Raw genomic sequence first — 24,778 nt, 5'->3', positions numbered from 1 at the left:
AAATTAGTATTCAGCCACAGTCATTGTAGCAACTCTGTGTCATCCCAGAGGTCATAGATTACAGCAGAACTAACCTCTCAAGTCCCAAGATTTGTGCAAATGCAGCAGTTATTGGATGGCCGTTTTAATTATAAAGCTTAAGGCGAAGATTACCGGGGATTATAAACCTGCATGTTTTTCAGCATTCTTCCTTGTACTTTTCTTTTGATTGAAATTAACTGTTTGTGAACTGTGTGTACTGTGAATTTGGTATTTATGCGAAAGAGTAAGCTGTTTGAATCTTGAAGCAATACTGTGTATTATATCAATTTATGATGTTTCCATGTCACGTAGAGGACTTATTGCCACATGGGAAGTACTTATTTGAGATAGTGTTGGTTACCCACTGGTATCCGTCTGGGTCGCCTCATCAGGGCTTTACACCGAGCACCTGCTCCATCCTCACCCTTTTTAAACGGGTCAGATTAAGTTCATTATAAAGGTGTTAAAGGGTCACTCTGTGTATTTCATTGATATTTAGATTTTTTTTAATTGATTTTATGTGGATCTAGTGAACTATATATTCTGCATTTTTAGTGTACATTGTAAACTTTAGTTGTAGGTGACTGCAGGACTACTTTTTTTTTATATGCGTAGGTCCCAGTTGAAAGTCGTCTTCTGGTACTTGCCATAGAGTTCCTAATGTTAAAAGCCAGAAACGGACCCGCTAGTACAATGCGAGAAACTCGCTGCAGTGCGAGTTCCCGGTTGACCCTCTACTCCTCTGACAGGATCGCACAGCATTATAATGATTTATAAGGCTATTTGTCCCTGTGAGACCTGGAAATTACTGAATAATTAGGGCTTGTTCACACAACCCGCGTGAAGCCCGTGCTGTGGACCGCAAATTGTGTCCGCAATCCCTCCGTTATGCAAAGAAGATAGAGCAAGCTCTATCTTTTTGTAGTGCGGAAGCACGGAATGGAACCTCAGAAAGCACTCCGTAGTGTTCAGTTCCGGATTTTCGGAACCATTGAAATGAATGGATACGCATCCGTGATGCGCAATGGCCACGGTACGGGACCAGTGTATTGCGGATACGCAAATGCGGTCTGCAATACGGGCACGGGCTTCACACGGTCGTGTGAACAAGCCCTTACACTGATAGCATTGTCAGTGTAATTCATCAGATTCCAGGTCCAGGAGGGGACACAACCTTATAAATCATTATTATGCTGTACGATCCTGGCAGAGGAGCCGACTGGGAACTCTCACTGCCGCACGTAGCGAGTTTCTCGCATTGAACTCTTTTTTTGTTTGCGTCTGGCCTAAAGCTGACCTTGGATAAAATTCTGTGTATATGATATTTGGATCCTGGTCATGAGTATTACCATCTTCCGAGGCTTGATTGGGTAGGGCAGTAGTTTTTCTTATTCGTCACATTCACTGTAGACCTTGGGAACCAATTCCAGGTCTACACGTAGGCGATTGTACAGGTGAATCGATTGTGTGCGATAAACACACCTTTTGAAGAGATGGAGCAGCATTTTTTTTAATAAAAAGGTTTGTTCTCGGTTAACCTTATATTATGTCGTATATGGAGCTGTGTTCATGTTCTTCTACCAGTCATGGCAACTAATGGAGCAGTTTACTTAAAATCATTGCCAATATGTAAACTGTTTTCTCTAAAGCTCACATTTGCCTGTAAAGCAAATCGTGGAACTATACGGTTCCGATGACTAATGGCAGGTATGGAGGCCGATCCTTGTACTTACTGTATGAGATATTTGCACCAAGCCAGACTTTAATCTCAATATTCTCTTTCAGCCCATTTGCTTATGTGGATCCTTTGCATTGTAACATGGCCTATTTGTATCTTGAACTGCTTAAAGATTCTCTCAACGAGTATGCATATGCAGCAGAGCTAGCCGGCCTGAACTATGACCTCCAAAATACCATCTATGGGATGTATGTAAGTACCTGAAGCCAAGGAGGCTACAAGATCACCTCCTCCACTTCCTCCTTGCTCCTTATTGTGAGCGGAAGACCTCGCTTAGGCTTTTAGTCCTCTCTGTAGAACCTACTTTTTAGATACCGTTTATGGGGAACCAAACTTTTCATTACGTCTTTGAAAATTAACACCACACACGTGATCTTTACCGTTGTGCAATCCTTCCCATCCCAATAGACAATGTGATTGTGAAGCTGCATATTCATACTCTTTTTGTCAAGGCTCCTCCTCGCACATTAATCTTCACTGCATCACATTTAGTGCATCTGTCATTTTTTTTTTTTATATTTTTCTTTTATTTCCATTTTCTTTTTTGTTAGTCGTTACCTTTATGCTGACCCCCTCCATTGCAACATGACATACCTGTTTCTAAGGTTATTGAAGGATGATTTAAAAGAGTATACATATGCAGCCCGCCTCGCAGGTGTCAACTATGGCATTGCATCAGGAATGAATGCAATTCTTGTAAGTAAATACGTCAAGGAAGCAGCGACTTCCCATCAAGGCATGAAAAAGACATATATATATCTGTGTGGGGTGCTTATACTGGCTTTATATATATATATGGACAGAGGTTCCCCTCCGCATCAAGGGATATACAACGTGACAGCAGCCGAAAGAGGTTTTGTCAGTCCTGTATGACTGCTATGTTAAGGAATGAAATTTAGATCAAACGCATAGCTCCTGTGGAGATCCTCCTTTTTACCAGCTGGGTATCTTCTATTGGTCATGCTTTTGTTATACTAATAAAATTCGGAGCTATTGCTCCTAACCTTTTTTTGGGAAGAATCCTCTTAAAGGGGTTGCATGCTTTGGACTACTTGTACTAAAAGGTCACATTGTGCTGTCCCTCAGTGATCAGCTGTAATCTGGAGGGGGGGAAGGGATCCCAGGAGTAAGTGTTAAATTTTCCTGTGGCGCCATGACGGGGGCAAAACGAGGCATTACTCTGTTCCTATTGGAGACTGTCCCTGGACAAAAATTCCTAGTTGTGTTTGAAGGGTTTTAATGGTCAAGAAAGTGGTTTAGAGACGGCTTTCTTCCTCCTGGAGGACAACTAATTTGGATACTCTTTCCCATGGAGCATTGCATATGACTTTCTACACAAGGAGAAACCGTACCCGCCTTAAATTCCTATTGAAATCAATTGGCTGTCTGTGTAATGCATGGAAGTCCTACAGAACAAGAGAGGCTTATGCTAATAGATTATGGCCATAATGAGATACAGTCATACAATAAAGATGGGAAAGGAATGCTATTTAAGGTAGGAAATTAAGAGCAAATATGTCGTCAGTCAATAACTTATTCTTTAATTCATGTTTTTATGTTTAGTTACAATTTTTGGTGATTTTTTTATTTTTTAATTTTCCATGTTACTACATGTAATAAAAAAAAAAGCTAAAATTGTGCAGTTTTTCGTGCAAAATTCACAATAGGTGATGTGGCATTATCTGTTCACTTCTGACCTCTGCACAGGTCACGGACAGTGCCTAGAAAGCTCTCCCATAGAAGTCAGTGGGGTCCCCTCCAGTATATGGACCATGTGACTTCCCTCAAAGAACAGGAAGTCTTGACCTTTTTGAGGCCACAACGACTGTGTGAAAGATGCATGACTTTTATTTTATTTTTTCAAATATACATAGAGACCTACAAAATGTAAAGAAATCGCCAAAAAGTAAAAAAATTCAATATAAAAACGTGATTTAAACAGTAGGTTTCTGATGACCCTTTCCTTTTAAGGTGGGAAAGGAAACCAATCTAGATGCAGAGCAGTGAAACATGACCTATTGTAGTTAAAAAAAAAAAAAATGAAAATGAAAAAATGTGGGTGTCAAAAATTCTCATCTGATAATCAGACCTTTTATTCACAGGGATTAGTTCCCTCTCCTAAAATGCTTTTGCCGTGTGTGAACTATGGGCATGGGATCCTAACAGATGCATGTGGTAGTCCTCACAATGTGTAATGCCTGGTGTCAGGGTGTGATGAAATATACTTGGCACCTACACGCAGGAAGCCATTTTTAGGCAGACTACCATATCTGAGGATATGACTTCTCTAAAAAGTAGATGTGACCTTTATAAGAAGTCTGGCTTATCACTTGTTCCTACTTGGACAATCCTTAAGTGTTAGACGTGTCCCCTGAAGATGAGTGTATTACAGTGTGTCCTGTTGATGAAGCCCCAAAGATCAGCTATGATCTGTGAGGAACCTGGTAGTAATTGTTCACTTTTTTTTAGGCTACTTTCATACTTGCAGCACATAAGAGTTTGCTGGAATTCTCCCGATCCAGCCTAGCCAGATAGCACCATTTACTGCTGGAGCCCAGCGACTATAATGGGAACCAGAGGGAGCTTTCACCGATATCCCGGCATTTATGCCAAGGAGCGGCCAAATGTAACACTGGATCCCATTATAGTCCGAGGGGTCCGGCGGGCACACACTATCAGGCTAGGCTGGATACAGAGACCTCCGACAGGTTGTTTTCTGACGGATTGCTGTGCTGCAGGTGTTAAAGTAGCTTAAAAGGGTTTTCCTCTGAGTAGGTCATCAGTATCTGATCAGTGGGGGTCCGACACCTGGGACCCCTGCCGGCAGCTGTTTCAAGCAGTCAGCGGTGATCCTTTGAGCACCGTACATTGTATAGCGGCTGTGCTTGATATTGCAGCTCTGCCCCATTCACTTCTATGGGGCTGAGTTGCGCGTAGGCCACGTGACTGATGAACGTGCCACAGCCTGGGGAAAGCTGCGAGAAGGCCGCGGCGCTACTGTGAGTGCTGGTGCCTGTTCAAACAGCTGATCGGCAGAGGTCCTGGGTGTCGATCAGATACCGATGACCTATCCAGAGGATAGGTCATCCATATTAAAATGTCGGAAAACTGCTTTAAGAATTAATGGTGCCTGTTAGATGTCCATTTTAAGACATATTGGGCCCCTCAGAGTGAAGCCTTTTTACTTTTTGCAGCACAAATTAATAGAGGTTATATATGAGGGATTCTCCACTTATAACTTCTAATAGACCTTTCAGAAACCAGCATTACTTCTTCCTGGTTAATAAGTAGGGGGACAGTCTGCCTAGGAAAGGGCTGCCCTGACTGTAGAGGCCCAGATGACCTCCACACACTTCAGATGATGACCACTAGTAACCAGCACTGGCAGATGAAGGACACTGTGCTTGTCTTTTTGAGTTTAATATGTGTACCTTTGGGGGTGTACTGATATGTACCCTGTTTTCCAGCTCTGTGTGAAAGGTTACAATGACAAGCAGCATATCTTGTTAAAGAAGATCATCGAGAAGATGGCTACGTTTGAAATAGATGAGAAACGTTTTGAGATAATTAAAGAAGCGGTAAGTCAATCCTTTATCATTTTTTGCCTGAGGAGGTGGTGATGGTGAGTACAATAAAGGAATTCAAGAGGGGCCTGGATGTATTTCTGGAGCGTAATAATATTACAGGCTATAGCTACTAGAGAGGGGTCGTTGATCCAGGGAGTTATTCTGATTGGAGTCGGGAAGGAATTTTTTATTCCCCTAAAGTGGGGAAAATTGGCTTCTACCTCACAGGGTTTTTTTTTTTGCCTTCCTCTGGATCAACTTGCAGGTTAACAGGCCGAACTGGATGGACAAATGTCTTTTTTCAGCCTTATGTACTATGTTACTAATCATTTATTTGTTTTCTTGTCTAACTTCTTTTATGGGACTGTTACATTTTAGAAGTATATTCCCTGTCCACAGGTAGTCCACATAAGTGATTGCTGGGGGTCTGAGCGCTGGGACCCCCAATGATCTTAAGAACGATGGTCTGCTGGTGCTGCCGAATTGCCCCATGAAAATGCAGCAGTGCTACATCCATCGCTTCCTTCACTTCTATGGGACTTTCAAGTACAGCGCTCCTAGAAGCTCCTTAGAAGTGAATGGAACCATTGCAAAATTACATTGTAAATCAATACAGTTTGTAAATTAGTGTTGAGAATAATGTTAAGGTCAGTAACTGGATTGGTTACCAAAAAAAACTTTACAACTATCCAATAGGGTATTGCAGCATATAGTCTTTACAATGTGAGATTCTCCATTTTACAGTACATGCGCTCTCTGAACAACTTCCGCGCAGAACAGCCTCACCAGCATGCAATGTATTACCTGAGGCTGCTGATGACTGAAGTGGCCTGGACCAAAGAGGAGCTCCGGGAAGCTCTAGAAGGTGAGACATTTCTGTTGATGTAAGGAATTTGACATTTCTCTGAATAGGCACATAAAGCACCTACTGTGAAGTTTTCTTGCGAACCAAAAGTCACCATGACATGCAAGTATCCAGAAACCCAAGACTTCTGACAACTTGCAGTTCACAATGCGACCACATTCCCTTTATTATATTGCCATATAACATCATGATCCTGTGATTATACATTATTTATATCCTGGAATCCTGCAGTTTTCACTTTGCTGAGCTTCACAATAGGCTGACCTTTCTGTTCTGTAGATATCGCTTTGTAGCAGTCATCTCATTACTATTAAAGGCAGGAGTACAATGGCAGGTGTTGATAGCAGTGTAGGAGAGAACCCCTCTTCCCCCTTCCCTTATATCAAAACCCATCCTAAACCCTATCCTGGCATTAGAGATCTCCTCAGGGCCCCCTAGACCTGGTGGAGCCATTTAAAAGGTCAGGTAGAGGATACCATGATCTATCATGTATCAAAAGAAACATGCATATGAAGATTTATCAAAGAAATACTGGACCTTAACCATAATGTTTTTGTCTGCTGCTCATGATTGGAATTAGACCTTCTACCGGTATCACCTGTGTTAGTCACCTCTATCAGGGCTCTTCCATGTTTGATATGCACGTGTGTTGAACATTATGACAGGTTGGATGAAGATGGTATTAAGTCGCTCTGACACCCACAATAAAATATAACTTGGTAGACAGATTCTGAGCCAAGAACTGACTTTATAAATCTTGATCATAAAAGGCCATTACCATACACACTAGCCTCTCACTGACATTAGAGGTAGGGAGGCTACTGGGGAAATATGCAGATCTTCTTAAAGGGTAACTGTCATGTTTTCATCAAAAAATCTATTTTAGCATACGTTACTGCTGCAGCAGCATTATGCATAAAGCAATCTTTAAATTCTTCACATACCGCTGTTTTCTTGAGTTTTTCCCTTTTTGTTTACGTCTTTTTAAACAATTACAATATGAGGACCTTCTCAAGATGGCTCCTCTGCCAGTTCTCTGAGGCTAAAACTGTTTTCCCTCACTTCCCATACACACTTGCTGTAGCCAGCAGCTCCCTGCCAGCCAATCAGATTGGATTACTGAGAGACACGCCTCCTCACTCTGAAGCCTAATGCAGGTATGCAGTGTGAAGGACCGCCCCTCCGTCTTCTGCTTATATTAAAAGGAAGACAGACAAGCAATAGCAACAGTCTTTTAAGGGAGCAGTGGAAAGGGACAGAGGACATTAATGAAAGCTGTTATTATAAGGTAATTACAGATCTTTTGACAATCATTGACAGACTAACGCAGGTATACATGCCTAGCTCTAATAAACTAGCAAATAAAAAAAACTTAAAGGGCTTCTGTCACCCCATTAAACCGTTTTTTTTTTTTTTTTTTTTTTTTTTACTAATAATCCCTACACTGCGATCTCAGCATACATAAGCTAATTAATGATTTTCGTTCAGTAGAATTTGTTAAAAATCGATTTTTATAATATGTAAATTACCTTGCTACCAGCAAGTAGGGCGGCTACTTGCTGGTAGCAGCCGCATCCTTCGATGGTAATGACGCCCCCTCTGCTTGTTGATTGACAGGGCCAGCGGACAGGATCTTTCTCTGCTGGCCCTGCCTGTTTTGATTCAATATCTGGCGCCTGCGCCGCGGCCGTACCTCTCTTCAATCTGCGCAGGCGCACTCACTCGGCCGCTCCATCCTCAATGCGCCTGCGCCGATGACGTCACATCTACACCCGGCGCAGGCGCATTGAGGAGCGAGCGGCCGAGTGAGTGGCCGCCTCTCAGTGCGCCTGCGCAGATTGAAGAGAGGTACGGCCGCGGCGCAGGCGCCAGATATTGAATCAAAACAGGCAGGGCCAGCAAAGAACGATTCCGTTCCCTGGCCCTGTCAATCAACAAGCAGAGGGGGCGTCATTACCATCGGAGGATGCGGCTGCTACCAGCAAGTAGCCGCCCTACTTGCTGGTAGCAAGGTAATTTACATATTATAAAAATCGATTTTTAACAAATTCTACTGAACGAAAATCATTAATTAGCTTATGTATGCTGAGATCGCAGTGTAGGGATTATTAGTAAAGAAAAAAAAAAAAAACGGTTTAATGGGGTGACAGAAGCCCTTTAAGTTGTATGTGTCCCTGTAGCAAGTTGCCATTTCTTTGGGGGACAACTCTGATGATCTGGCCGACTCTCCTGCTATCCCCAGGTATCCGGACTTCTATCATCTCTTAAATTTTATAGTTTTTTATCTTTTTTATTTTCAAACTATTTTTTTTTGCATTGTATTAGTATTTTGTTGTATTTTACAGTTTGGATAACTGTATTTATGTATGCACTGTGCTTTAGATATTCAAACTTCACTTTAATGAGAGCCTTCTTGTTCTAAACAATTTCACGACCTCTGAAGAGTTAGTCAGGTCCATAAATATTGGGACAGCGACACAATTCTAAATTTTTTGGCTCTATACACCACCACAATGGATTTAAAATAAAACTAACAAGATGTGCTTTAACTGCAGACTGTCAGCTTTTAATTTGAGGGTATTTACATCCAAATCAGGTGAACGGTGTAGGAATTACAACAGTTTACATATGTGCCTCTCACTTGTTAAGGAACCAAAAGTAATGGGACAGAATAATCAGAACTCAAACTTTCACTTTTTAATACTTGGTTGCAAATCCTTTGCAGTCAATTACAGCCTGAAGTCTGGAACGCATAGACGCTGGGTTTCATCCCTGGTGATGCTCTGCCAGGCCTCTACTGCAACGGTCTTCAGTTCCTGCTTGTTCTTGGGGCATTTTCCCTTCAGTTTTGTCTTCAGCAAGTGAATGCATGCTCAATCGTATTCAGGTCAGGTGATTGACTTGGCCATTGCATAACCTTCCACTTCTTTCCCTTTAAAAAACTCTTTGGTTGCTTTTTCAGTATGCTTTGGGTCATTGTCCATCTGCACTGTAAAGCGCCGTCCAATGAGCTCTGAAGCATTTGGCTGAATATGAGCAGATAATATTGCCCGAAACACTTCAGAATTCATCCTGCTGCTTTTGTCAGCAGTCACATCAATAAATACAAAAGTACCAGTTCCATTGGCAGCCATACATGCCCACGCCATGACACTACCACCACCACCATGCTTCACTGATGAGGTGGTATGCTTAGGATCATGAGCAGTTCCTTTTCTTCTCCATACTCTTCTCTTCCCATCACTCTGGTACAAGTTGATTTTGGTCTCATCTGTCCATAGGATGTTGTTCCAGAACTGTGAAGGCTTTTTTAGATGTCGTTTGGCAAACTCTAATCTGGCCTTCCTGTTTTTGAGGCTCACCAATGGTTTACATCTTGTGGTGAACCCTTTGTATTCACTCTGGTGAAGTTTTCTCTTGATTGTTGACTTTGACACACATACACCTACCTCCTGGAGAGTGTTCTTGATCTGGCCAACTGTTGTGAAGGTTGTTTTCTGCACCAGGGAAAGAATTCTTCAGTCATCCATCACAGTTGTTTTCTGTGGTCTTCCGGGTCTTTTGGTATTGCTGAGCTCCCCGGTGCGTTCCTTCTTTTTAAGAATGTTCCAAACAATTGTTTTTGGCCACGCCTAATGTTTTTGCCATCTCTCTGATGGATTTGTTGTGTTTTTTCAGCCTAATGATGGCTTGCTTCACTGATAGTGACAGCTCTTTGGATCTCATATTGAGAGTTGACAGCAACAGATTCCAAATGCAAATATTACACTTGAAATGAACTCTGGACCTTTTATCTGCTCATTGTAATTGGGATAATGATGGAATAACTCACACCTGGGCATGGAACAGCTGAGAAGCCAATTGTCCCATTACTTTTGGTTCCTTAACAAGTGGGAGGCACCTATGCAAACTGTTGTAATTCCTACACAGTTCACCTGATTTAGATGTAAATACCCTCAAATTAAAGCTGAAAGACATTTCAAATCCATTGTGGTGGAGTATAGAGCCAAAAATGTTAGATTTGTGTTGATGTCCCAATATTTATGACCTGACTGTATATTGGTGTATTAACCCTGTGAACTGCTAGAGAGCGTAGTGGGGTTGAGTGGGTAATTGTGAGTTACCTACCGTAATTTAAGGCGTCCACTTAATATAACAAGTGGTGGCAGCTAAGATACCTTATATGTGGATGTTGGATAGCTAAAGGGGGAAGAGCTAGCGTAACCCGGGGGACCTTTGTCACTGCAATAAGAGCACAATTTTCATATAATTTTCTGCAGTAGTGCATCCATTACTGTGGATAATATGGGGTTTTGGGGATCCTCATTCTAAGTTTTACTCTGATAGATGCCTACGTTGAATACTATGCTATGTATTCTCATCCTCTGCTCCCATACCATTGTAGACAATTCCCACATTCAGTATAGTTAATTTGTCATCTCTAAAGGCTACTTTCACACTTGCGTTTTTGCCTGATGTGGCAGGGATCAGCAAAAATGCTTCAGTTTCTGAAACAACCGGCTGCATCCGTTAGGACCATCCGGCATGAAAACCATTAAAAGTCAATGGGTGCCGGATCCATTTTCTATTGTGTTTAAGAAAACTGATCTGGCACCGTTGACTTGCATTGTGTCATGACGGATCTGTTTTGCTCGGCATCTTATGCCGCACAGAAAACCGCAGCTTGCAGCGTTTTTATGTCTGTATGGGAACGCAACCAAATGAACAGAATGCATTTTGGAGCGTTCTGTTCCGTTCAGTTTTGTCCCTATTGACAAATGAATGGGGACAAAACGGAAGCGTTTTTCTCTGGTATTAAGATCCTCTGCCGGATCTCGATACCGAAAAAGTTAAACGCAAATGTGAAGGTAGCCTGAGTCATTTGGGTCAAATGCAGGACTGTATCCTTAGACATTATGATTTCTGCTGTACTTTCTGACCACACATCCCGAAGTTGTCTTTAGCTATTGTACTGCATGCGGTCCCAGCAGGGATGGATTCTGTGACTGCGTATTTCATAGATTGCACTCGGCGGTTCTATTTCTGGGTTTGTATAGGGAGTTTTTTTTTCTCTTCATCGTGTGAACAGACAGGAGGACTTTCACTTCTTCTTTTTCCAGAACATCACGTGTTTTTTACTGCATTCCCTCTGCTCGGAGTCCTTTGTTCCGTGGGTGATGTTTGCTGCTGTTCTAATAGACCATTTTCCAGTCCTGTAATACTTCATTTGCCTTCCCAGCAGCCCTATAAATCATGTTCGCTGCTCTGCAGAGAGCGCGGCTTTATCTCTTTACACCACCTGAACGAGCAAAGCTATTTGCTCTGGAGCGTATACACATGTGCCGGAAAATTGTGAAGCAGAAACTGGGTCAGACAGCAAGTGGATTATGAGCGCAGGCTCCGCTCACGGAATTTAACACAAAATGGAAACTTTTTTTTGTTTTTGTTTGGTGATGGCCGCCATTTATCACAGAATTGCTTAACCCCTTAAGGACTCAGCCCTATTTCACCTTAAGGACTTGGCCATTTTTTGCAAATCTGACCAGTGTCACTTTAAGTGCTGATAACTTTAAAACGCTTTGACTTATCCAGGCCGTTCTGAGATTGTTTTTTCGTCACATATTGTACTTCATGACACTGCTAAAATTGGGTCAAAAAAGTAAATTTTTTTGCATAAAAAAATACCATATTTACCAAAAATTTTGAAAAATTTGCAAAATTTCAAAGTTTCAGTTTCTCTACTTCTGTAATACATAGTAATACCCCCAAAAATTTTGATGACTTTACATTCCCCATATGTCTACTTCATGTTTGTAGCATTTTGGGATTGATATTTTATTTTTTGGGGATGTTATAAGGCTTAGAAGTTTAGAAGCAAATCTTGAAATTTTTCAGAAATTTACAAAAAACAAATTTTTAGGGACCACTACAGGTCTGAAGTCACTTTGCGAGGCATACATAATAGAAACCGCCCAAAAATGACCCCATTCTATAAACTACACCCCTCAAGGTATTCAAAACTGATTTTACAAGCTTCGTTAACCCTTTAGGTATTGCACAAGAGTTATTGGCAAATGGGGATGAAATTTGAGAATTTCATTTTTTTGCCTAATTTTCCATTTTAACCCATTTTTTCCACTAACAAAGCAAGGGTTAACAGCTAAACAAGACTGTATCTTTATTGCCCTGACTCTGCCGTTTACAGAAACACCCCATATGTGGCCGTAAACTACTGTACGGGCACACAGTAGGGCGTAGAGGGAAAGGTGCGCCGTTTGGTTTTTGGAGGGCTGATTTTGCTGGACTGTTTTTTTGACACCATGTCCCATTTGAAGCCCCCTGATGCACCCCTAGAGTAGAAACTCCATAAAAGTGATCCCATCTAAGAAACTACACCCCTCAAGGTATTCAAAACTGATTTTACAAACTTTGTTAACCCTTTAGGTGTTGCACAAGAGTTATTGGCAAATGGGGATGAAATTTGAGAATTTCATTTTTTTGCCTAATTTTCCATTTTAACCCATTTTTTCCACTAACAAAGCAAGGGTTAACAGCCAAACAAGACTGTATCTTTATTGCCCTGACTCTGCCGTTTACAGAAACACCCCATATGTGGCCGTAAACTACTGTACGGCCACACAGCGGGGCGTAGAGTGAAAGGTGCGCCGTTTGGTTTTTGGAAGCCAGATTTTGCTGGACTGTTTTTTTGACACCATGTCCCATTTGAAGCCCCCCCTGATGCACCCCTAGAGTAGAAACTCCATAAAAGTGACCCCATCTAAGAAACTACACCCCTCAAGGTATTCAAAACTGATTTTACAAACTTTGTTAACCCTTTAGGTGTTGCACAAGATTTAATGGAAAATAGAGATACAATTTCAAAATTTCACTTTTTTGGCAGATTTTCCATTTTAATATTTTTTTTCCAGTAACAAAGCAAGGGTTAACAGCCAAACAAAACTCATTATTTATGGCCCTGATTCTGTAGTTTACAGAAACACCTAATATGTGTTCGTAAACCGCTGTACGGGCACACGGCAGGGCGCAGAAGGAAAGGAATGCCATACGGTTTTTGGAAGGCAGGTTTTGCTGGACTGGTTTTTTTGACACCATGTCCCATTTGAAGCCCCCCTGATGCACCCCTAGAGTGGAAACTCCAAAAAAGTGACCCCATTTTAGAAAGTACGGAATAAGGTGGCAGCTTTGTTGGTACTAGTTTAGGGTACATATGATTTTTGGTTGCTCTATATTACACTTTTTGTGCGGCAAGGTAACAAGAAATAGCTTTTTTGGCACTTTTTTTTTTTTTTTGTTATTTACAACATTCATCTGACAGGTTAGATCATGTGGTAATTTTATAGAGCAGGTTGTCACGGACGCGGTGATAACTAATATGTATACAATTTTTTTTATTTATATAAGTTTTATACAATAACTTCCTTTTTAAAACCAAAAAAAGTTTTAGTGTCTCCATAGTCTAAGAGCCATAGTTTTTTCAGTTTTTGGGCGATTATCTTGAGTAGGGTCTCATTTTTTGCGGGATGAGATGACGGTTTAATTGGCACTATTTTGGGGTGCATATGACTTTTTGATCGCTTGTTATTACACTTTTTGTGACGTAAGATGACAAAAAATGGCTTTTTTTACACCGTTTTTATTTTTTATTTTTTACGGTGGTCACCTGAGGGGTTAGATCATGTGATATTCTTATAGAGCCGGTTGATACGGACGCGGCGATACCTAATATGTATACTTTATTTTTATTTATGTAAGTTTTACACAATGATTTCATTTTTGAAACAAAAAAAATCATGTTTTAGTGTTTCTTTAGTCTGAGAGCCATAGTTTTTTCAGTTTTTGGGCGATTATCTTGGGTAGGGTATGATTTTTGCGGGATGAGATGACGGTTTGATTGGTACTATTTTGGCGTACATATGACTTTTTTGATCACTTTTATTACCTTTTTTGGGAAGTAAGGTGGGCAAAATTTTAATTTTCTCATAGTTTTTATTTTTTTATTTTTATGGCGTTCACCGTGCGGGGAAAGTAACATGACCGTTTTATAGATCAGGTCGTTACGGACGCGGCGATACCTAATATGTGTAGTGTATTTAATTTTTTTAATTTTTATTCAGTGATGAATGTTTTTTTTTTATCTTAACTTTTTTCACTTTTTTTCACTTTTTTTTTGACCCAGACCCACTTGGTTCTGGAAGATCCAGTGGGTCTGATGTCTGTATAATACAGTACAGAACAATATATATTGTTCTGTACTGTATTTTACTTACACTGAACAGATCTGTGCTTTTAGCACAGATCTGTTCAGCACCATGGACAGCAGGACGCCTGAGCAGGCGTCCTGTTGCCATGGGAACCCTCCCCGTCTGCTCAGAACTTCGCAGACGGGGAAGGGTAAGCACGGGGCTGAGGGGGGCTCTCTGGGGGCTCTCTCCCTCTCCATCGGGGGGCTGCAAAGGCACAGCAGCCCCCCGATGGAGAGGGAGGGAGCTCCCTGACCGACGACAGTTAACTTTTTCCATACAGCGGTCCGTACGGACCGCGGTATGGAAAGGGTTAAACGGCTGACATCTGCACAGATGTCAGCCGTTTATACCAGGGTGCCAGCAATGTGCTGGCACCCTGGTATAACCACTAGAAGCCAACGATCGTTCATGGGGAGGCGGGCGGGGGATCGCGATCCCGCCTGCCGCACCGCCCGCCTCCCGCAACGCCCCCACCGCATGCGACACCCCCCCCCGCACCACCCGCCGGCATAAAATCGTGCAGGGGTGCAGGGGGGGGTGAAAAATATAGATTATAGGCACTCAAAAGTTTCTGATCCCCGCGGTCAGGGACCGCGGGCATCAGAAACTGCAAAAAGCGCAGCAAACCGCAGGTCTGAATTGACCTGCGGTTTGCTGCGATCGCCGACACGGGGGGGTCACATGACCCCCCCTGGCGTTGTCACAGGATGCCGGCTGAAGGATTTCAGCCGAAATCCCGTTCCGTTTAACCCCTCGGGCGCCGGAATACTGATTTCAAGTTAGGACGTACCGGTACGCCCTGAGTCCTTAAGGACTCGGGAAATAGGGCGTACCGATACGCCCTGCGTCCTTAAGGGGTTAAATAGCTAAGGCTGCCATAAAAAGCAAAGGCAATTTTCTTACCCAGAAGTATTTTGGCCATTACTAAAACTAGACGGTCAAATAGAATTCCTGTTCACGTCACTCATGCCCTATTCACAAAGCAAAATTGTTTTCCTGGAAAGAAAGGAAATGACTTGGTACGCTGTGTATGAAGAAGGCATAGTGAAAATTGTCCCAGAGGCCATACCTTCTTTTTCCGGATAAGATGTCTTTTTAAAATCAAGAACTCCTTTGAAAGCTATACTCACTTTTGCAATTGATTTTGGTGTTTTATTGTCCAAATGCATCTAAAAGGAAGCAACTTTGCAAATGGTGCGGCGTCTAAATTTCTACAGTTTTGTGTAAACAGCTTCTATGCAGACTTGTGTCTCCATGGTAACAGACTACAGTCAAACCCGCAGTCATATGGTTTCACCTGCCCTGCTCCTTCCTGACCTACAGTTCAGTAGGTTAGCAAGGAATGAGAGAAGGATGCAAGAGGATCAGACTACATAGCGTTTGTAGTCTGTTACCATGGAAACTCATATACACTATTAGACAAAATGGTAAGACATTTTTAATCAAGGCAGTGTGGTTAGCTTTGTCCATTTTTTTTATTTTTTTTTTGTTTGATGCTTTAAGGCAATGCAAAAAATCTTCTGAAAGAAAAGTAATGGGGTCGGGTGCAATATAAGATCAAACTGGTAAATTTCATGCTGTCAGCTCCCTTGGATTTTAGATACCAACCAATCTTACTTATGTTGTTGTGCTCTACCTGGTGGTAGCTGATAGCCTACCCTCTGCATAGGTCATAAGTATCTGATCGGTGGGGGCCTGACACCCGGGACCTCCACCGATCAGCTGTTTGAGAAGGCACGGGTGCTTCTGTGAGTGCTGTGGCCTTCTCGCAGCTTACCAAGCACAGTGCCATAAGTTTTTATAGCGGCGGTGCTTGGTATCGCAGCTCAGCCCCATTCACTTCTAAACAGATTTTTTTATTTTTTTTCCCGGATTGAGATTCTCTGCCGGATCTCGATACCAGAAAACAACAACGCAAGCGTAATACAGGCCTCAGGAAAAACTGCGAGAGGGCTCCCCTGCATAACGGAAACGGGGCGGATCCGTTTTGCAGCCCATAGACTTCTATTATGACAGAATGCCTCTAAAGGCATTCCGTTATGCATTCAGTCATAGAATTGCGTTATGGTCCGTGGTAACGGAATTCATAACGCAATTTACCTTTTACCACCAAACGAAGTGTGAACGAATTTCTAAATATGAAATTGGCTCAACTCTAATTATGACAATGGTCTTACACTGTATTATTGCTGGGGCCAGTGGTGTACATAGAGAATTAAGGGCCCCATAGCAAGGATCAAACCAGGTCCCCCACACAGGACTGAAGGGTTTCTGCCTAAACCATTTTCAATTACCCACTGCCTCGTTTGCTAAAAGTTGTTCCTTTTTAGAGGGTAAAGTCCTGACCAGGTTTTTATCTCCAGTAGAAGAGGAGATAATCCCAACTAAGACTGGGCCCCCTCTTGCCCTGGGCCCCATAGCAGTCGCGTGGTCTGCCGCTATGGTAGTTACGCCGTTGGCTGGTGGCCATCTCTGCTCTGCTTATCGCGTATAGAAGATTTAACCGATAATTCACACTTTATTCCAAGAATAACCTGAATATTGCAGCAGCAGAACCTGCCTAGCCTCTCTAAAGACTGTGTTCGTCTCTTCCAGATGTTACCCTTCATCGTCTTAAGGCCTTCATTCCCCAGCTGCTGTCCCGGTTGCATGTTGAAGCTCTTCTCCATGGCAACATAACAAAGCAGGTTGGTGATTTACACTGTACATGTATGGAGGGCGTCACTGACCCCTAGTAACAGATGGCATAAGCTCTTCAAATTCGTGAAGCGTTAAATGTTTTTTCCTATCCCTTCAGTATATCTCCTATCCTCCCTGTCCTTTTATAGCCCACACAGTCCCACTCTGTTGAGCCAGGTACATTGTTTGTTGATGACACGACCAATCACCGGAAAGAACATCAAGACTGAGCGAACTTGTGTTTCAAGTTTGGGGTTCAAGGTTCGGTTTATCTAAGAATTACGTTCTATCTTATGGTCCATGGTAGCAGAATCCATAACTGAATTCTTAGATAACCCGAAACTTGTACGCTGAACTTGAAACACAAGTTCGCTCATCCCTAATCAAGACCATTCATTTGGCTGCTAAGTACCAGCCTATATGTCATTGACCCAAACTGAATAAAGGTTATCTCTTTCCTGTCCCGAATAGGTCATCCTTGCGCAGCAGTGGGATTAAAATTTTTAACAGGTTCCCTACTCAACGGTGGACACACAGCATCACAACATATGTTTACATATACGTACGTAGAAAGAGGGAGGTGCTCATGCCGCTCTACAGAGCACTAGTGAGACCTCATTTGGAGTATTGTGCGCAGTACTGGAGACCATATCTCCAGAAGGATATCGATACTTTGGAGAGAGTTCAGAGAAGGGCTACTAAACTAGTACATGGATTGCAGGATAAAACTTACCAGGAAAGGTTAAAGGACCTTAACATGTATAGCTTGGAAGAAAGACGAGACAAAGGGGATATGATAGAAACTGCTAAATACATGAAGGGAATCAACAAGGTAAAAGAGGAAAGAATATTTAAAAGAAGAAAAACTGCTACAAGAGGACATGGTTTTAAATTAGAGGGGCAAAGGTTTAAAAGTAATATCAGGAAGTATTACTTTACTGAGAGAGTAGTGGATACATGGAATAGCCTTCCTGCAGAAGTGGTAGCTGCAAATACAGTGAAGGAGTTTAAGCATGCATGGGATAGGCATAAGGCTATCCTTCATATAAGATAGGGCCAGGGACTATTCATAGGATTCAGATATATTGGGCAGACTAGATGGGCCAAATGGTTCTTATCTGCCGACACATTCTATGTTTCTATGTACACCATATATATGGTACACATGCATAAATACACCATATATACACTACATACACACATACCAACCAACTAAGGAACTAAACGATCAGTGTTGCGCAAAGCAATGGAAGTGAACATCTCCAGCTGCCCTGCCGTTGCCAGAGCACCGGGTCGGGGCTCAGCCGGTAACACTGTTCTCCGATTCAGTTGTTCTTTCTGGAGCATGGGTGCACAGAGTGGCTTGTGTCCTCCCTTGGTGCACCTAACTGGTCATTTGACTATGGATTATAAGTACTTTTTCTCCAGAATGCATGGCAAATAAAGCTGGTCATACACCTAAAATAGCTGTTGGGCATATGAAAATCCAGCTTGCATGATCCTTCCTTTTACTGGCATTGAGGCAGTCTCGACACCCCTAGGAGTTGGTCAGTCCCCACAATATTCATGAATGGCCAGCTTTAGAATTTATATCATCTTCACTTGTGGTTTGTTTTTCTTCTGCAGACGGCAGTGGGCATGATGCAGATGGTGGAGGACACTCTTATCGAGCACGCTCACACGAAACCCCTTCTCCCAAGCCAGCTGGTTAGATACAGAGAAGTACAGCTGCCTGACAGTAAGTCACAGTTTCTCCTCCTAGATGACTACAACAAGCAACCACCGTTCATATGTGATGCCCTGATCTCTTGTGTTTTACAGGGGGCTGGTTTGTGTATCAGCAGCGGAATGAAGTGCACAATAACTGCGGTATCGAGATCTATTATCAGACGGACATGCAGAGTACGTCCGAAAACATGTTTCTGGAGCTCTTCTGTCAGATCATTGCAGAGCCCTGCTTCAACACACTGCGCACCAAGGAGCAGCTAGGTGAGCAATTCAGTCCTGTCTTCTGTAACCCACGCACATATTACCTTGGCACCTTTTCTTCAGTGGTTGACCTTTGCAATGGTGTTAATCTCAAGCTTGACTTGCATTTTCCCCTTTTATAGTTAATTCCCATCAAAAAGGGGAATAATTATTATATAATTTAGCAAAAACCTTTTATTTTGCACCGATTTTTATTTGTATCTAGACCCATAGCTGCTTTCAATTTTGGAAACTGACAACAGGTTATCCTCAGACAGACCCGTCATCACCTGACACATTGCTTACCTTTCACCTGAACTCCCGTTATGCATTCTACAGAGGGAAGTCCAGTGAAAGGATGTTCCATAGATCTCGTATATATGCGTTTCACCTTGTAGGAAAAACACATCATGAATTGTATGTGGTCCAAAACCAGAGTTGCATCCCTTTTCATTTTCAGGATTGGTGGAGGTCCCAGAGATTGGACCCCCCGATTTATATAGTAATTACATATACAAGTGTATACTACACTAAGGGTTAATCCCAGTTTATAAGTCTGTAGTTTGAAATGAGCGAAATCTAACTGGTGTCTTGGGATAAAAAAAAAAAAGCCCAGATACCTCATCATGGAAATGGAGGCGCCTCTTTTTATCTCCCAAATGTTTTGTCTTATATCAGTCTTGAGAAAGATGACTGACTTGATGACCTCTTTTAAATGATCTTACATGGGGCTTATGATAGCGAGATAAGTGACAGTCATGCAGACCTCCTTCACCTTGGCTGATGTCTGTTATGGTTGAAGTTCTCTTTTCTCTACTTAAACGCTTCAGACCCATTTCCTGCTTTGCTTCTCACCTACACAATTTTGTTATTTTTTTTTAGGTTATATTGTTTTCAGTGGTCCCCGCAGGGCGAACGGAATCCAAGGCCTCCGATTTATTATTCAGTCAGAGAAGCAACCTCATTATTTGGAGAGCCGGGTGGAGGCCTTTTTGAAGACTATGGAGAAGTCTTTGGACGAGATGACAGATGAGGCCTTCCAGAAACACATCCAGGCTCTAGCGCTCCGGCGCCTGGACAAACCAAAGAAGCTGTCCGCTGAATGTGCAAAATACTGGGGGGAGATCATCTCTCAACAGTATCACTTTGATAGAGGTAAGGCAGGGGGCACCAGTGGATACCACATTTATACAATGCCATGATTGCCCAACTGCCTGTCATGGTTCTCCATCCCTCAGTAACGATTACAGTACTTGATCTATAGACATAATTTTTGGATTCTGCTGTTGGAGGTCATGGTGTAGCTTGTCTTTGAGCTCATTGTAACTTGCCAGCAATTCTTTTGTTGTAAAATTGCAGCTCTGGAGGCATCTAATGGGCTTCTGTATACTTGATGTATAGATCTTTTAGGGCATGTGGACATCATAGAGGAAAATCCTCTGCTCAGCAGCTCTCTGCTTTGCCCTAGGACAGTCCCATGTAAGACCGTTCTGCTCTGACGTAGTTGGCTCATCCATATATTACACGGTTAGTCATTTATTTGAATGTCCAGCATGTAATGTCACATTCTCCCTGCGGTGGCCAGTGCATGGAAAGTGTATGGGTAGGTAATGGTGCCCATACACACTGGATGAACTTCAGCCAGAATTGCTGATTTCTGCAGGACAGGCCGACTGTCTGATATGTATGCCCCTATTCTCTCCTGACTACAGATTTCAGGGGAAAAGGGGCCAGACATGTTGGACTTTAATATGCCTGATTATTGGTTCTCGAATAATATGTCATCATTGTATGTCTAGCAGCAGCTTATTCCCCTCTCCTCATTGAAAATGCTTGCATGCTTGGAATGGGAAAAGGGGTCAGAAGGAATGGCTGTTATTACCAGAGGAAGCCTTAATTAGGCCATGCACATTTTGACAGCCATTGGCTTGAAGGATTTCCCGGTTTTCATCTGACTCATGTTTTCTCGCAATCCCGTGGAGGGGCACAGCGGCAGATTTGTGCATTCATGTTAAGAACAATGTATTCTTGTGCAATACAATTTACATCAAGCATATGGGGGTATATAAATGTATATATATTGAGCATCCACTGTTTTTCAGCTGCCTGCAGTGAGCCAAGGTCTATAGGTTATGTGAGAAGGGATGCTGCTAAGCAGGCCGCCCCTTTAATAGTAACCTGTGTCCTGAAGTGTAACTGTGATTATTGAGAAGACCCCTCATTTCAGTTATTTGTTATAAATGATGTATTTGCAGTGTGAACCGTCCATCTCTAGTGAAATGGGTTTTGTTTTGTGTCTGCAGATAATGTTGAAGTGGCGTATCTGAAAACCCTGGTCAAGGATGATATCATCAAATTTTACAAGGTAGCCCAAGATTGGTCTTGTGCCTAATGTATTAATTCTGACGGGGAGGGGGGGGGGGGGGGAATTCCCAGGTCTCATTAATTATTAAGTACTGCAGTCAGGAGAACGCTGTGTACTTCAGGCCGAAGCTCTCCCCATCTCGGTGTGAGACCCGAGTAATGAAGATAATGTATGTGCCTTGTGTATATGTCGGCGCTTTCTGAACGCTCCCATATCATAATGCACCCTGAGATGTGCTCATCCTTTGGACAGCTTGCATGTCCTGTGCTTCGCTCACAAGTTTAGGGGGAAATGTTTTTCTTGGCTTTTCTAGAACCATAAACAGACCATCTATCAATTCATACAAAAATATTGCCATATTGCAACAACTGGGTACTTCGGTGTTATCCCAAAAAAGCTGATTACATCTCCCAAAAGCTTGACAGCAGGGGGCCTACGGCTTTTAACCTGCTAACAGTCACATTGAAATTGGAATATAATGTGTCTGAAGTAAATCTTGTTGGCGCACACGGGACACAATCGCATTTTAACCCCTTAGTGAAATAATTAATTTGGGACCAGTGACATTTTTCACTCTCCGTGTTCCAGCAGTCATAACTTTTTACTTTTTCTTCTAATTTATTTTTTATTTTCTGGCATTAGTTGTAGATTTTTTAGGAACCATTTAGGGGTATATGTAGTGTAGTATATAACCATTTTATTTTTAGTGGGAAAGATTAAAAAAACAGCAGTTTTAATATTTTATTTACGGCGTTTACAGTATGGTATAAATAAAATGGTCGGTCACTACAGTGATTATAATGCTTTTTTTTTTTGTTGCTATTTTTCATTTTTTTCTGCATGCTGTCTTCTCCCCAACACCCCACTCCCCCTTCTCTTCCAGACTGAAGGGCAGCTGCTTTATCTGCCCATATCTCTGGTTAGGTAGCAGCTAGAGATATGTGTTTGTTGTGAAAGCTGACATTCCAAGCTTTCAGACAATATCAGAATGACAGCATTATCTTCAGTACATGGGAAGATAGCACTGTTAGAAGTCTGGACACAGTGAATGCAGCAGAAAGTAGAAGCAGGTTTTACCTGAGATTATTCCTGAGTCTAGGGCCAAATGCACGCGTCCGTGTTCCGCGGCCGTGAGCGGTCCGTGGTATGCCGGCCTGGATTCCTGCTGACAGCAGGAGCGCACAGTAATACACTCATATGATCTATACGAGTGTATTACTGTAGAGCAGCGGTGGCATGAAGCGCATGGCGTCATAGCAACCAATGACTCCGCGCGCTCCTGCTGTCAGCAGGAATCCAGGCCGGCATACCACGCACCGCTCACGGCCGTGTGCATTCGGCCTAATAGTGATATCTCTTGCTTATGTTGTGCTAATGCTGTCTTGTTTGAAAACCTTCAAACATTCTTACTTACAGCTCCTCTGCAGACCAGCGTGTCTCCATGGTAACAGACTACAAACAGCTTGTGTAGTCTGATCTTGCAGTGGGTCAATAAGTGGTTTCTAAGGTGGACATAGCCTTTCTAGCAATATGTGTGTGTGCTTTTAGTTTAAAGGGTTTGTACAGGATTAGAAAACCGTAGCTTCTTCTAAAAACATCACAGGTTGTGTGTGCACCATTTACTTTAAGTGGAACTGATGGGCAATTTCAGAAACATCCCACTGACGTAAGGCGCTATGTTTTCTAATCCTGTACATTCCCCTTTAATACAAAAAAAACTGTTTGGCTCATTAAAGTGACTAAAAGTGAATAAAAAAAAACTATGGTACTGCAGTCAAAGCAATGATGAAAAAAGTGAATATGGACAAAGAAGCCAGGAATAGGGCCAGACAGCAGGTATCTTACAGGACCTCTCTAATCTACTGGATATAGCTTGTGGAGATGTTTGTTCTTTTAACAACCAGCATATAAGAAACCTAGTTTAGACTCTTGATTTTCTGCAACTTTTCTGGAGTTGTTTACTTGACTCTAGAAGAAGACTTGCTCCATGTGACCTGCAGACTATCATGGTGGCTTTATGTAGTGTTGCTGGCATCGTATTGATGGGGACCTCAAGGCCGGACATAATTGACTGTAGTGATGTTCTATTTTTACCAGTCTCCGTCTTTTATAATGCTGATTAGCTGTTGCTACGAGTAGTTTCCTGGCAACCTGATTTGCATTGGACTTGCGCTAGGGAATAAATTTTGTGACTAATCTTAGCTACCAGCAAACTTCATGCCATTGTCTACAAATAGGAAATTAGACCTCAAAGTCGCAGAAGGAAATGTGTTAAATAAGGCACCAACTAGCTCCTGTAAGAAGTTGGCAGATAATTTGGTCAACGTGACAATACAGCAGGATTTACAGAGTTTGGTTGCTTGTATTTTTTAGGAATTATTAGCTGTAGAAGCTCCAAGAAGGCATAAAGTGTCGGTGCACGTGCTCGCCAGAGAGATGGATTCATGTGAGTAGTCGTCTAAACCTTCTGTGTATCCCCCCCCCACACCCAAAGTATTGAAATCCAAACTATTTCCATATGTGCTCCCAGTGGATCCATGTTGTTGTTATTGAAGCAAGACTAACCTTAAACTACAGACCATGCCATTTATACCAAACTTGGCCAAATTTGCCCACTAACAGTGAGTCAAGCCTTCTGCAACAAAGAATGATGGCAACTTTATAATCTTTAACTTTTTGTGCTTATAAGGCCTCCTGCACACGACCGTTGTGTGCACCCGTGGCCGTTGTCCCGTTTAACGTGTTTTTCTGCGGTCTATTGACTTTCAATGGATCCGTGGAAAAATCGGAAAATGCACCGTTTGGCAGCCGCATCCGTGATCCATGTTTCCTGGCCGTGAAAAAAAAATAAGACCTGTCCTATTTTTTTTCCCGGCCAACGGTTCACGGACCCATTCAAGTCAATGGGTCCGTGAAAAATCACGGATGCACACAAGATTGTCATCCGCGTCCGTGATCCGTGTCCGTTTTTTCCTATCATTTCAATGGCAAACTTGACTTAGATTTTTTGTTTCATTTTTCATGTCCGTGGATCCTCCAAAAAAGACCCACGGAAGAAAAAACGGGCACGGATCACGGTACAACGGAAACACATTTTGCGGGACGTTAAAAAATACTGTCGTGTGCAGGAGGCCTAACGCTGATGCATTCATGACATGGCGCCTGGTGAAGATAACCATGCAGCCACATGACCATATGGGCAGGACCTCTCGAAGGTGAACAGTCACAAGGCTGCCAGTGCTAGACTTGCTTGCAGTTACCATACATATGTACAACCTCTGTTGCTATGTATGTCCCTTGGTCAAATTTTCA

General features: G+C 42.4%; 1 protein-coding gene across 4 annotated transcripts in view; it reads left to right on the top strand.

Moving 5' to 3' along the window:
• IDE (insulin degrading enzyme) overlaps positions 1-24,778 on the top strand; it is a 91,672-nt gene that overhangs the window by 60,799 nt on the left and 6,095 nt on the right. For 3 of the 4 annotated variants that reach the window (XM_040438852.1, XM_040438854.1, XM_040438855.1), the window contains exons 15-23: positions 1,807-1,951; positions 5,227-5,337; positions 6,070-6,190; positions 17,050-17,141; positions 18,760-18,871; positions 18,955-19,122; positions 19,984-20,256; positions 21,405-21,466; positions 23,840-23,912. In XM_040438852.1, the coding sequence (XP_040294786.1) occupies positions 1,807-1,951; positions 5,227-5,337; positions 6,070-6,190; positions 17,050-17,141; positions 18,760-18,871; positions 18,955-19,122; positions 19,984-20,256; positions 21,405-21,466; positions 23,840-23,912 (1,157 nt within the window). Of the gene's footprint in view, positions 1-1,806; positions 1,952-2,310; positions 2,456-5,226; positions 5,338-6,069; positions 6,191-17,049; positions 17,142-18,759; positions 18,872-18,954; positions 19,123-19,983; positions 20,257-21,404; positions 21,467-23,839; positions 23,913-24,778 lie in introns of all 4 variants that reach the window. The other variant, XM_040438853.1, reaches the window with a different exon arrangement.

Source organism: Bufo bufo, chromosome 6, assembly GCF_905171765.1.
Source record: "Bufo bufo chromosome 6, aBufBuf1.1, whole genome shotgun sequence".
NCBI lineage: Eukaryota > Metazoa > Chordata > Amphibia > Anura > Bufonidae > Bufo > Bufo bufo.
Note: the sequence above shows the minus strand (reverse complement) of the source record. Positions and strands in the feature narration are given on the sequence as shown.